General features: G+C 39.9%; 1 protein-coding gene across 2 annotated transcripts in view; it reads right to left on the bottom strand.

Annotated features, from left to right (window-relative positions):
- The window catches only part of satb2 (SATB homeobox 2), a 45,834-nt gene that overhangs the window by 25,541 nt on the left and 6,532 nt on the right, over positions 1 to 13,761 (bottom strand). For both annotated transcript variants that reach the window (XM_046404189.1, XM_046404190.1), the window contains exons 2-3: positions 10,510 to 10,725; positions 6,668 to 6,850 (exon numbers count right to left, since the gene is read on the bottom strand). In XM_046404189.1, the coding sequence (XP_046260145.1) occupies positions 6,668 to 6,850; positions 10,510 to 10,681 (355 nt within the window). In that variant the 5' untranslated portion in view covers positions 10,682 to 10,725. The remainder of the gene's footprint in view (positions 1 to 6,667; positions 6,851 to 10,509; positions 10,726 to 13,761) is intronic.

Raw genomic sequence — 13,761 nt, 5'->3', positions numbered from 1 at the left:
GGAGTGTTATATTCTCTGCTGAAATGCTCATCTGTAAAATAAAGTGCAAGAGGTGGAGACCTCCACGAAGGGAACAACAGCTTGAAAAATGGCAGGAAAGAATTTTTAGTTTATTATGATTAATAACTTGCTTGGTCCAAAATACCAACAAACAGGTCTGCAGTGTTCTAGTAAAGCACACTTCATGATGTGTTTGTAAGATGTTTTTGTTTTGTTTTTAAAAAGGTGAATTAGTCACTATAATTATTAAGTCCTGTATCACTGAGCAGGGTTAGGAGCAGAAGCTGAACAGAAATAAACACAAACAACTTCCATTTGACCAGACCTAGCTTTATATTTTTACTTTAAATTAGGGAACTCGTGACTTTTTGTGCAACGCAAAGTCTCGTGGGGCAAAATAATGCTGTCAGAATGCCATCATCTGCAAACACACTGAGTTTGTTTGACAAAGTGAACCTCTCCCCATCCTTGCTTTTGACTGATGCCTTTTTCAAACCCAATCACGATCCTATCAGGTTTTATCAAAGAACCTGTTTACCAAACAGATGGGTTTTTTTGAGCAGTACACAACTTTCCCAGTCTTTTGTTGCTCCTGTCCCAACTTGTTGGAAACGTGTTGCTGACATCAAATTCATAATAAGCATATATTTGCAAAATTCTTTTGTAAATAGAAGCTTACAATACTGTCTTTAAGTTGATGTCTAAAAGGATTAGCAAATTATCACATTCTGTCTTATTTATGCTTTACACTGCATCCCAACTTCTTTGGAATAGCAAAATAGTCTCACATCTCAGCAGTTCCCATGAGGAATACAATGTTATCATCAGCAGGAATGATGGCAAAAGCTATTCCGTTCTGAAAGACCAAAATGATCCCTAAGCTAAAGACTGACCTACAAATGTGGTGAATGAAGGGTATGTTCACAAGCCCAACCTGTAAGCCTAAAAGATGGTTATTTATTTATAAATACATTAATAAATCATTAATACAGAAGTAGAGTATGCCTTAAACAAATATGAATGCTGCTCTAAGTAAGTGCTGTCCAAACTGTAACAGCACCCCACAAGACTACAGTCCACAAAAGGTCTAAACAGAGATGCCCAGCAGTTTGCTGACAGCAGTGACCCTTTGTTGCCTGTTAGACGTGGCACTGCAACAATGCTCTCTCCACCACTTCTCCCTCTCTCTGTCTCACTGACCACTGTTAACTGTTCACTCACTAAAGCCGTAAAGTACAGGTCTGCTCCCATCCATTCTATAAAAGCCTTCAGACCCTTATAATTGAAATAAACAATATCTTCCAGTTAATTACTGGGCTAAGCTAATTAAAGAAAGGCCGTGGTCCTCGGCGGGGACTTTAAATACACCGCTGGGACACAAGAATGCAGGACACAATTCAAACAGGGAGAAAATAGCTGAGACTCTGTGTAATTTTGGTTGTGGACCGCAGAGGAAAAAATGTATAATTTAAGCCAGAAATTATTCATTTAACATAAACGCTTGTTTTAAAAAACAAAAAGTATTCATTTGAGAGAAGCTCGCGGGAAGTGTGTGTCTGTGTGAGTGTGTGTGTGTGTGATACTGCATGACTGCACGCTGTTCTACGCCGAGTCAAGTGTGTGTGAGCTTTACTGTGAGATGTGCATGGTTACATGTGTTAAATAAAAGTATAAAAGCATGTGTGTGACTGACAGACACATAGCCAAGCTGTCACTGAAGGGCACTCGAGTCAACTCTCCGAGGTTTTGTTTGTGTTGTCTTGTGATGTCCTGTTTAGTCCTGCCTTTGAAGCCCCTGGTGTGGTGCTTTTGGAGGGGAGAGCATTGATGTGGACGGGGGACCAATGTGGCTCATTGTTTTTCATATACACTGATGAAACAGAGAGAGACCTCCCCTGACACTTGGCAAAAACATTGAGGCTAAAAGGCTACTAATGGCATTCATCTGCAATCCGTAGCAAACACAGAATTTATGAGGGTATTTTAGGCCGTCACCTTAGGATAGTGCGCATTTGTGTGTTGCTTTAACAGGCTGTATGCTATGCTACAACATAATCAGCTGACAAGAATGAGTTAATGAACTGGTATACTGGAAGGATTTACAGATATTCCTAATATCCCTTATCCTTCTTGTGGCAGTTTGATTGTGATTGATGTGTGATCTCATACTTCACCTAATTCTTGTATTGTGCATCAATGTTAGCAATAGACTTAATGAAAATAACTTTTCCTCTTATTCTTTCATTATCAAAACCACTTTATTTGGAAGTAAAACAGGTTAACAGACCCTTATGGCACAGGAGACCTGCACGCAGCTACAGCAAGGTCAAAACTGTACCTTAAAGTCAGTCCTCTGAATTTTGATTATAGTTTGTATGGACAGTTTTGGTAATAATTTTTATGGTTTGTCTTTTTTTTTCGTTGTTGTTTTTGTCAAAATAAGTTTAACTAAGCTGGCGGTTTATTCACAAGCTGTCTGATTGTCTGACTGTTTATGTTTCTGGCTCCATGTGACTTTTTTGTGATGTTGTCCCGTTACGAAATCTCAGCCATTTAGCTGGTGTGTACAATCGATCTGTTATCACAACTGGATGCCTGTGCACACACCCACATCGTAATAAACTGGAATTATACTTTGATTTCCCTATTCACTTTCACATTACAACTAAATTTAGACTTCTACGTTGTTTGATAGCAGGATGGATTTCATTGACAAAACGCCTTATGACCCTGCTAAAGCTAAGGCTAAACTTTCTCCTAGTGACTGATGTGGGAATGTGTGTGGGGAAAATCAACTCAAACAACTCAAAATATTTAATCAAAGAAGACAAAAAAGGGGAAGCGGAGACAAATAGTAACATCTTCACTGGTAATGCACAGAGGTATTTTTGTATGTAAGTATCATTATTAATGTATCTTTGATTTTTGTGGATGTGGTATTTATTTGTGTCATGTAACGCCATAGCCTATAAGATGAAGCGTTCTTTTGTTATCGGAAATCTAGAATTCTGTAATGCAGCTCTCAGCTTGTGGTAAACTACTGTAAAATAAAACAGAAAAGCCAGACTGTCCTGGACAACAGTGACAATATTTGAGACTTTTTGACTTGCAACAACATGAGATTATGGCCAGCAAACTAGATTTCAGTCTGCATTCATTCAGGCGGTTGAAATAATTTTGTTTTGTTCAGGAATAATACAAATTGTCTGATTTCTTGTGACCTCCATTGGTTTCATGTCAGTACACTGTGACATCACAGCTGGGTGTGGTTAGAGGCACACCTTGTGGCATGGACAGACATTGTGAGTCTGGGCCTGGCCACTGAGTCACCTGTGCCCACCCCTGATGAGCTTCCATTCCCAATGGTGGGCAAGCTAAATGTCATAATAGTAATCTAATGTTGGAGCTGAAACACATCACGTGGTTCACACCCACGGACTTTACTTATTATATTAACTAAGTTTAACATCCACCCCTTTTACTATTTTGTAAATATTGATCATTATCCATCCAGGAGAACCACGGCATCCATGAACAAACTAAGTGAAGTCAAACTTTAGGTTCAAGTTAAGGATTTGTTAAGACAGATATCTTGTCACTGTTAACCTCAACTTGTCTTAAAATGTTACTCTCTTGATTGTTCCTGTAAAACATTTTTTAACTAGTGGGAATCCTGATATATTGTCGGAGGTGGAGGTCGAGAGTACACAGTCTGCTGCAGGTGGGCTGGAAACTGATAAGAGCTGTTGGCCTTGGGGCAGTAAAGGGATTACTGTAGCAGTGTGTTTATGAGATGGGAAGAATACGCACACACAGACACACACTCGCACACACATGCACTCTAATACACGTTAGAACAATATCTGCTTACTCATTGGTCTCTTAATTCAAACGAGACTTGATGGGGATGACACGCACACACACATATGAGTAAGCTGTCAAACACATGGGGGTCTCCCACCGTTTTCAGTCTACTGCAACACCCATGTTGCTTACTGTTGCTCTGTTGTTACCATTTTATATCCATGTGAGGCAACTTCCCCAGATGGAATTTTCTGCATACTTGAGAAAAGACAGCAGTAAATGACACTGTCCTGTTGCAGATGACTACCATGTGTGCAACAATAAATTACAGAGTTTTTCTTTTACTCTGCTTCATAAACATTCTCACACATACTGTACACACACACACACGCACGCACGCATGCGCACACAAACAGACATTGTATTTTTGTCTTGCGGAGACATTCCTGTCCAGTTCTTTGTTGTGTCTTTAATGAGTTTTACAGGCCCTGTCTGTGTCTTAGTTGTGTTTTTGAAACATTCTTGTGCTTATTGCCACTGTAACAGTGCAGCGTCTGCTCTAAATAGACAATCCAGTTTTCTTCTCAGGCTGCTTACGAGAGGGCGGGTCTCCTCTCAAATATCATTCTCGTCCTTGACCCTGAAGCTGCGTTCTGCTTAATTCAATAGTCCCGTAATTTACAAAGTGTGAGACACTTGGTGGTTTTAAAATAATGACTATTGCATGGAATTAATTACCTTGATGAAACCGTTTTCATACTAACAAAAGAGGGAGCTTGACCTCGGATATTTACCTTTTTAAATGATAGTATGGTAACAGGATTTGAAGAAAATTCTGTGCTCTGTATTTTGTATTTCTCTGCCAAGCTTTACATAGTAGTAATCTTTCCAATTATATTTCATTGATTAGGCAGCAGCATTGTTGGTAAGCACCTACCCTCCAGTCACTACTGCAATGTCCACTGGAGTGGTATTTCTACTTCTGGTTCTTTTTCTGTTTTCTTTTTTCTTCATTATAGTTTATTGTAATTATGGCAGTAACTTATTTTAACTTAACTTAACAATCTTACACAGACTGTAAGGCAAACACAGTCTGTGGTTTTCTGGAATTTTAGGACAGGGATAAGAAGATCCCTTTTCCTGTCTGAAACTCTAATATCTGGACTGACAGGCAGGTTTTGTTTTGTTTTGTGTCTGCTCTGTTGTTTTGAACAGCGACAAAAATTTTCTCAGGTAGTGGTGAGAACACAGGAAAGTAAACATTTGTTTTTAAACAATATTCAAGCATATAAATGATTAGCACTTTACAAATGATTAACTTTAACCCTCTGGAGTCATCTGTATAATTGTCTGTTTTTGAATACTTTTGATTTTACCTTTATATTTCAACTTAAAAATGTTTTACCTTGCCTTGTTTGGTATCATTTTTTTCAGAACAATCTCTCAAGTGTGACTTTACTGTTAATTTTTCATTTTGACCTACTGTATTAACACACTCGACCTAAAATCACACAAAAATGTAAAATCCGAGTGGGAAAAAGTTTGATTTTTCACTGTGAAAATCACAAAAATTCTTAACGAACAATTTTTATAACTTAGAATGCAAATATAAATTGTAAATTTGAAATAATTATGTGCAAATTTAGCAAACAAGAAGTTATTTACAACTATTCACCCTAAAATGCAGGAAATGTGTCAGGCGTTTTATTGTACAGTAATGAACAGTACAGATATGGCACAACACAATCAGTGTCACAATAAAATACAAGTTATTTGTAACTCCAAAGACCAGAAAAATGACTAAACTACACACTAAACACACTGCACTACACACTAACTACGCTAAACTACACTCCAAACACGCCAAATGTCATAAATCATATCTCAAAAAGCGCTCTCGCCTTTTCCCTAGCAACAAAATGCCATGTGTGGCCAATCACATATTCTGATTGGTTCCTGTGGTGTATTTTTTCACCAATAGGAAAGAGGGTGTCATGTTTCCTTACAACGAGCCGGTGTTTACAGCGTCTTCGCGCACCGAGCGTCTTCGCGCACCGAGCGTCTTCGCGCGCACCGAGCGTCTTCGCGCACCGAGCGCGCGCGCGCGCGCGCGCACCGAGCGCCAAACATGGCGTTCAGGAAACATCGCGTATATTATTTATCATAACTCGGGTTTTACTTGACATGTTAAGACACTAAACACACTTCGCTACACACTAACTGCGCTAAACTACAATCCAAACACGCTAAAGGTCATAAATCACTCAAATCTCAAAGCTCGCTCTCGCCGTTCACAACCTCTCGATCGCTGCCGTTTCTCCGACTTTTCCCTAGCAACAAAAGGCCATGTGTGGCCAATCACACATTCACACATTTTCACCAATAGGAAAGCGAGGGTCATGTTTCCTTACAATGAGCCGGTGTTTACTGCGTTTTCTTGCATAAAACTCGCACCAAACGTGGCGACAGTGTTCAGAAAAAAACATCGCGTCTATTGTTTATCATAACTCGGGTTTTACTTGACATATTAAGAAAATTTAAAAACTTGTATATAGTTTGAAGTGCTAACTTTTGACTCAAATTAAAACGGAGACTCAGCGAGGCTGCGTCTTGCTGCTACGTCATCTTAAATCGGTGACGTCAAAAAGACGCGCCGGCGCGTCCGTCGACTCCTAAGGGAAGGAATTTTGAATTCTAACCTCAGGTGCAAAACCTGCTTTGATTTACAGGCTTGACTAGCTTCTACAATACAAATAGCCAACAACTGCTATCACGCTTTATTTTGAAAATCTGAAAGATTCATTTTAAATTACTTTTAATAAAAGTACTGGTGTTACGTGTTTGCTGTGTCTCTCAGACTGACCGTGGGCTTGTGCAGCTGAACTGTGGGAGTAGCCAAGGGCCAGCAGAGCCGTCTCCACCAGCTGAGAGAAAAGAATATCCTTCCTGACGAGGACAAACTCTGCATGCTCCTCTCTTCCCTCACATCCGTCTGTGTGAATACCGTCTGACTGCTCCACCACGCAGAACACTGGAATCATCAAACCTATCGAGGAGGACGAGAAGAAAAAGAAAAAAACAAGGAGATTCTTTTAATGTCTGCTTTTTATTGTCTGTGATCACAACACAGTTTATCCCTCATAGACAGCAAACATGTGGATTGTATTTACTGTGGGTCAAACTTGTAATCACTTCATCCTTGTGTTTTACGCAGTTGAATATTGCAACACCTGAAATTCTCAGTAAGAAATGTAAAACAAATGATATGCACTCCTAAATCGACTGTAACAGTGCTCTTCACTGTCCACTGGACATTTCCAGATATTTAATCCAACAGTCTATTAGATAGGGAGTCATAAGAATGGCTCACTTAACAGATATGCAAACGCTATACAAATTTATAGAAGACCTACACTGAAAACAGCTGCTACTTTCATTAGAGTACAAAAAAAAAATGTGATGTAAAATAAAAAGCAAAAGTGATGCAAAATATGGATTTTAATAAATGTTAATACGAGGATATATGAACAAAGGAAAACCTTCATTTACATGACACTGTGACTCTTTTTGAAAGATGAAAGTTCAAACCAGGTGAAAACCAAACCAGAAAAGTTTGGATGACAGCAAACTCTCCCAGCATAGACACAGAGTGGGGCTGAAATCTTTACCACTTCACAGCAAAACACATGGGAGTTTAACGTTTTGAACAATTGTATTATTATCCATGGAAAATAATACTCTGCTGCGGTGAGCGCCAGTCCTTTGTTGACATCAATGGACTCCGTTTCCAAGCTAATGTTAGCTGGTGTTGCACACTGTTCTGGAAGGGAGCTGGGGGGGGAGGGGATAAAAGCAATGTCACATCTTTTTTATTTTCACTGAAAAACCAATGTGAGTCCTGTACACAGAAGTCAGTCAACAGGCTGTCAAAGGCAGAGAGGTCTCATTTTTTAAATTTGCCTCACAATCTGTTCACATACTGGCAACACAAAGCGATTAACACATATTATATTTTGTGCTTTTCTTTTGCAGTACATGTGTGATAAAGCACTGTGATGTGCTAATCATGAACCTGGCACAGGAAAGACTACTTCTCTGCTTTACATCTTAACATTCTTTGCCTCTGGCTTCTTTATTACAGTCTCATCGTAGTACTATAACTATGATATATAAATCAAGACAAGAATTTGTTGTGGATACATTAAGCATCCAATTCCAACATATTTTTCCCAGTATCTGTGTCCTTTTGGCTCCCTGCTCCAGTCTAATATCAATCCTTCCTTTCCAATATCAGCTTTTTCCTAAAAGCCTTTTGGTTTTGGGCCACCTGTCAACTGCCAATTAATTAAAGCTCTGAAGAAATGATGGAGTGGGAGCATTAGGCAGCGTCCCAGCACTAATAATACAGGGCATAGCAATGTGCTTTACCGCATGGATACCACACAATACCAAACACACACACACACACACACGTTCCTCCATACAAACCCAGAAGGTGCATGCAGCATTAGCCCCCTCCCCAGCCCAGATCCATCCCACCCATTGTTTTAATCAGTCAATTCCTATATTTCTATTTCCTCCTCATTAATCACTCTGCTCCCAGTCCTCCAGGCTCTCATGGAGTGAATTACACACTGGAGCACTGTGCCAATTCAAGTAAGTGAATTTCCCCCAACAGGGAAATATAACTGTCAACACAGAGCAGCTCCCTCTGTCCAGCACTCTCTCTCTCTCTCTCTCACACACTCTCTCTCTCTCTCTCACTCTCTCTCTCGCTCACTCTCTCTCGCTCTATCCTCTGTCTCCACCTCAGTCTGTCTTCTCTTATATCCAGTGTCCTGTGATTCGCCCACTGACTGTATGATCTGGTTTGGATGATGTGATGTTCCCTCAAACCTCTAATCCCTCTAATATGTATGGGGATGAGTGAATGGGGATATAAAAATAAGATATGTGTGTGTGTGTGTGTGTAAAGTGTAAGTGGGTGTGTGTTTTGGTAACATTTCTTTGGTGTGAGTGTCACAGCATAGAAGTTTGTGAATGTGGACATATGGTGTGTGTTTGCCTGTGTGTGTGTGTGTGTGTGTGTGGCCCCCTCCTCGTGGCAGCAGTGTGGTTTGGAGGAGACACGTCGAGTTTCCTGTCTTCAAAGACAACCCGTCATTATTACAGGCCAACCATCCATTCAGCACAGGAAACCCCTTCCTCTTTCCTCTCTCTGCCCCTCCCTCGGTCCCTCGTCACTTTTCTCACATAGAAATGTGTTCTTCTTCTTCTTTTTCTCCTCCTTAACATTTAAACATTCATTCATTCTCTCACTTCAACACACTGGTTCTTCTTCTCTTATTACTGTGGTCAAATCTGAGCTCCTTGTTGATTTGTTAACTTCTTTAACTCTTCCAAAACCACAGACGGGTCCATCTTTACAACCTCATTCTGGGCTGCCAGACACTGTTCAGAAATTTTTCTTAGTCTAGCAAAGATCCTCGAGTTTTGCAGAAACGTTCATGGATGAATTGTCTGGAAAATTTGTATAACACGATGCACGTAATGTCTACAATAATTCTGTTTGGAGTTATGGTGCAGACTTCAAATCATTGCGGTGTAAACTGCAAAGGTTTTTAAATTATTTGCATCAGCAGTGTTAATTTTTTTTTCTACACATTTAAGGAAAGTTAATTGAAAATGTAAGGGAAAATCACGGGTAGGATATGTAGACAGGATGTGTAAATGCATACACATATGCACACACACACACACACACAAACAAGAAACAACTTTCACAGTGAGTGCAGGAATCGATAACCCAGAGCGAGTTGTATAAATCTTGTTTATATGAAGCAATCTCTTTTATTTGGTAAGCCTGTATTATACAATTCCCCCCAGGACTAGAATAGATTAACAGTGCAGGAACAGCTCAGGTTCTCCCAGCACTGCTGCCACAGCTCAGCCCCAGGATGTGGCTCACTTCACAGCCAAAACCTGTCTTTGGGTTTGCTACATAAAACCTCTGACAGCTGGGTGAAACGCTAGAGCTGTTTGACATGTTGACATCCAGCAAAAATTAGCTAAATCAACCATTTCAAGAACACAGTGATGAGTGAAATTTGAAAAATATTTATTACTTCATTGATGACTAATAAATGTTTTTGTTTTGTTTTTTTTTTGTAGGTATTAATCAGCTTTTCCTAAATAATGTTTTCATCCAAATAAGAGAACTTATTTTGACCAAATTTACAGAAAGTCTGTGAGACAAAATGTGCCTTTCTCTTTACTACTGTTAAAAGTTAGAGATAAACAGTGGGTGTCAGCTGCCATTATGTAACTCCAGTCAAACAAATAAAACCACTGTGGAGGCGTCACATTTGTTTGATCATGTATTATCCCGAGGAACGTTACAGTCTCCTCATCACTGAAGAGATGAGTTGATTTGGCTCCATTTTTCATCTCTTCACTGGATGTTAAAATCACACGCTGGATGTATGGTGGTGATTTATTCATTAAGTCTGTTTCCACCGCACTCTGTAGCATTTTGCTTTCATCAATACATTAACTTTTCCACATCAGCCACGCATGTAAATTGGAAATGGATGTGTTTGCATGTTGTCACTTCTAAGATCATCTCCCACAATAAATAAACAAAAAGACATTTTCACTCTATTGATGGTCGAGATATTTGCATTTGTTGACCAACATTTTGCTTACCTCCTTGGGGTCTTGGTGCAGCTCCGTTGTGGCGTATGCGTGGCCCAGTGGGGCTCCCATTGAGCTCCAACCTGCCCTTCTTCCCCGGTGGTTGAAGGCCACTGAGGTCTGGGCTGCCCCCCCTCCTCTCAGGGCTGTCCTGGGTGATGGGACTCTCCCCCCCTCTCTCCATCCTCCTCCAGACCCCGAGAGGAGTTCCAGCCAGAGAGAATGAGTCTAAAAAAATGTAAAAGAATAAAGTGGTGAATGATACAAGTTGTCACTATTTGTCGGAAGCAGGATTTTGTGGGTATTCGGTATATCTTTACTGTCAACAATTTAAATTTAAAAAGACCAAAACCAACAATAAATTTGTCCACCTAACAAATATTGTTTTAATATCTTATTCCTTTGTGCCCTAGAGCTCTAAGGTATACTATGCAGAATTTGTCATTGCTGTTTGTAAACACACAATTCAAAGTTAGCTCCTCCACCCCAGACCAATGGCAGCAGCGCACAGCTCTGTGGAACCCTGTGGGAAGGTTCTACTTTGCCTGATTTTGTGAAAACATACACTTCATCCGATTTTCCTATCAGCGTGTGTTTATAGCTCAGCCCTGTCCTCGGTCAAAAAGACACACAGACCTGCAGCTCTTTATACAACCATGACAGACAGACAGCAGAGGATGGACAGACAGCAACAACAATGTAACCTGGTTGCTGCATTAATCCTCACACCCTGCATGCTGTTATTGGCTGAGGGCTAAACATCAACTGCTCAAAGGCTGATGCCCAGAAATGTCCCAAACACAGCCAAATAGTAAGAAAATAAAAGCACCATCACACATTTCTGGCAAGTCATAAGCGATGACTGAGAGGGATTACTTCTGTATGAATCTGTGCAGGTTTTTTTCAATTTTTAGGGCAATCCTGCATAGCAGACATCATTTAGGCACACCGTTACACTGGGTGACACGTTCCTTCATGAACAGTGTAGTCCATATTCAATCAATTTCATCTAACGCTAATGGAGAACATCATATGTATTAATACGCTGCAGAATACAGTCCCCAACAAATGCCTGCTTTACCCTCCATTTAGTAATACTTAAAAAAAATCATTACCATCTGTTTCAGGACATAACTGAGCCCTTTTAAAAATGAAACTTTATGTTTGAGACCCATTTTTAAAGTTTTATGTCCTCAGAAATGAGTGCCACAGACAGGGAAAAGAAGTTAGAAAGTACTGAAAGACAGACTAACTCATTTTCAGGTTTGGTCTTTTCATGACTTCAAGAAAAATACGAAATAACACCAGACTTATTCTTTCAAGGGTAAAAATGACAAAGATATAAAAAGTGTATTACTTAATTAAAGAACTGAAACAGAGACAGAAAAGACAACAGAGACCATCCTTTATCAGTGTTTGCCGAGACAAGGCAGTGACAGTGTAGCATCACTTGTGTGTTTGTGTTTAATATGTATGAGTACATATACATCATAACGTGCCACAACCCCCAATATGTACACACACATTCATGAGAGTGTGAGCCTCACGGGTTGGTGTCCCTTGATAAGGGAGCGACAGCCAAACGGCTAATATAGGGTAATGCCATTAGAAACGCTGCCAGGCCAGACAGGGGACATGCGCCAAATGGACTGCTTTTATTTACATATGAACCCCCGGACAATATCTGCCAGCATGTGTGACCCTCAGTGGAAAAAATGGTGAAGAGAGCGAGCATGGGAGGATTTTATATTGGAGTATGGAAATCAACTTAGTGACCAGATTTGAGAATGGAAAAAACAGAGAGTGACATTGGCCAGCAATTCACCAGAACAAATGAGGGAGAATCCATGGCTATTGTTTGAGTGTGGCATATTCCACAGTGCTTGATTAAAAGCTGCGAAACTGCCCCCCCCAACACACACACGCACACACACACACACACACACACACACACACACACACACACACACACACACTCTTGTTAATATTTCTGTAGCTTTTACTGCTCCTGTTCTTGTAATGCCAAACAGCAGACAGAGCTCTGTGCGGTGGTCTCTTTGCCTTTGTCCTTCTCTTTTCTGTCCCTCTTGTCTTTTCTCTACCTTCTATACAGACTCTTGTTCTTACACAACAACACAGCTGAAAAACACCATCCACCAAAAAAAGAAAAAAGGAAAAAAAAAAAAAAAAAAACCTCTCGATCTGAGAAGTATTAAGGGCTTGGGCAAAATTTCAAAATGAATAATAAATTAAAAACATTAGCTTTGGCATGATTAAAAAGTGTGGGAGACAAAGAGGCCAAAAATGTAAGTGCCACAGTTTAATAAAAGTGGCTTTAAAAAAAAAAGGAAAACAAGTTCAAAGAGTTACACTGAGTGCAAAGCAGTGGGCTTAAATGTGAGCAGGGTGGTAGCTATAATTCACAATGTGGGCCTTGCCGAGAAAACAGGAGGCTTTGCAAATAAATCTAACCGCTAACAATGTTGTAGCTACAATAAAGAACAACTGAATATAACTGAACATCGAAAGAAATTCACTGGGTGCTGTCAGTGGCAATTTACAACCAGCGCTGCTCTTCGGTGTGATGATAAGTGTAACTTTACCTGCCTTGTAAAAGTGTGACTGCCAGAGGAACTAATACACTAGTGAGGCCTTTTACTTTTGCGTTTTTCACCTCGTCTACAAAATAATCCTCCAGGGAATCTGTCTTTATCACAGACAGGTCCTGACCTGTTGTAGCTCCCCGGCTACTGACGATCCCTATCAAGACCTGGCCTCACCGACATCTCACCATCTCTAACCTGGGACACACAAGCATGCATACTCACACTTTCCCAGCATCATCTAATCTCTTAACACATCCTGCATCAATTACATTTCATTTGAGATAGAGAATTTTACCATGCTATGTGTTTTTTTTTTTGTTTTTTTTTTTTTTTTTTGTTGGTCAACCCTTGCTCACTTGGTGCCATCCCAGAGATAAAACGTCTCACCTCAGCAAGTATTAGCATGAATACCAGGTCATGTACAGTCAGATGAAGTATATTTTTATGTGTATGCCTGCGTAGTAATATGTAGTAAAAACACAACTGTAATAATATTAAATATTCTTCATATGGTCTTATTGGAATATACTGTAATTGTTGACAAATACTACGCATTCATAAACTATGGGTAATATAGGGTTTGAATAATATATTGATTCACTTTTTATTGTATCATTGGATTAATTAATCAATGAGTCACTGAAAACCTGTGAACTTG

Source organism: Scatophagus argus, chromosome 11, assembly GCF_020382885.2.
Source record: "Scatophagus argus isolate fScaArg1 chromosome 11, fScaArg1.pri, whole genome shotgun sequence".
Classification (NCBI taxonomy): Eukaryota; Metazoa; Chordata; class Actinopteri; family Scatophagidae; genus Scatophagus; species Scatophagus argus.
The sequence above is the reverse complement of the archived record's forward strand: the minus strand, read 5'-3'. Positions and strand labels throughout refer to the sequence as shown.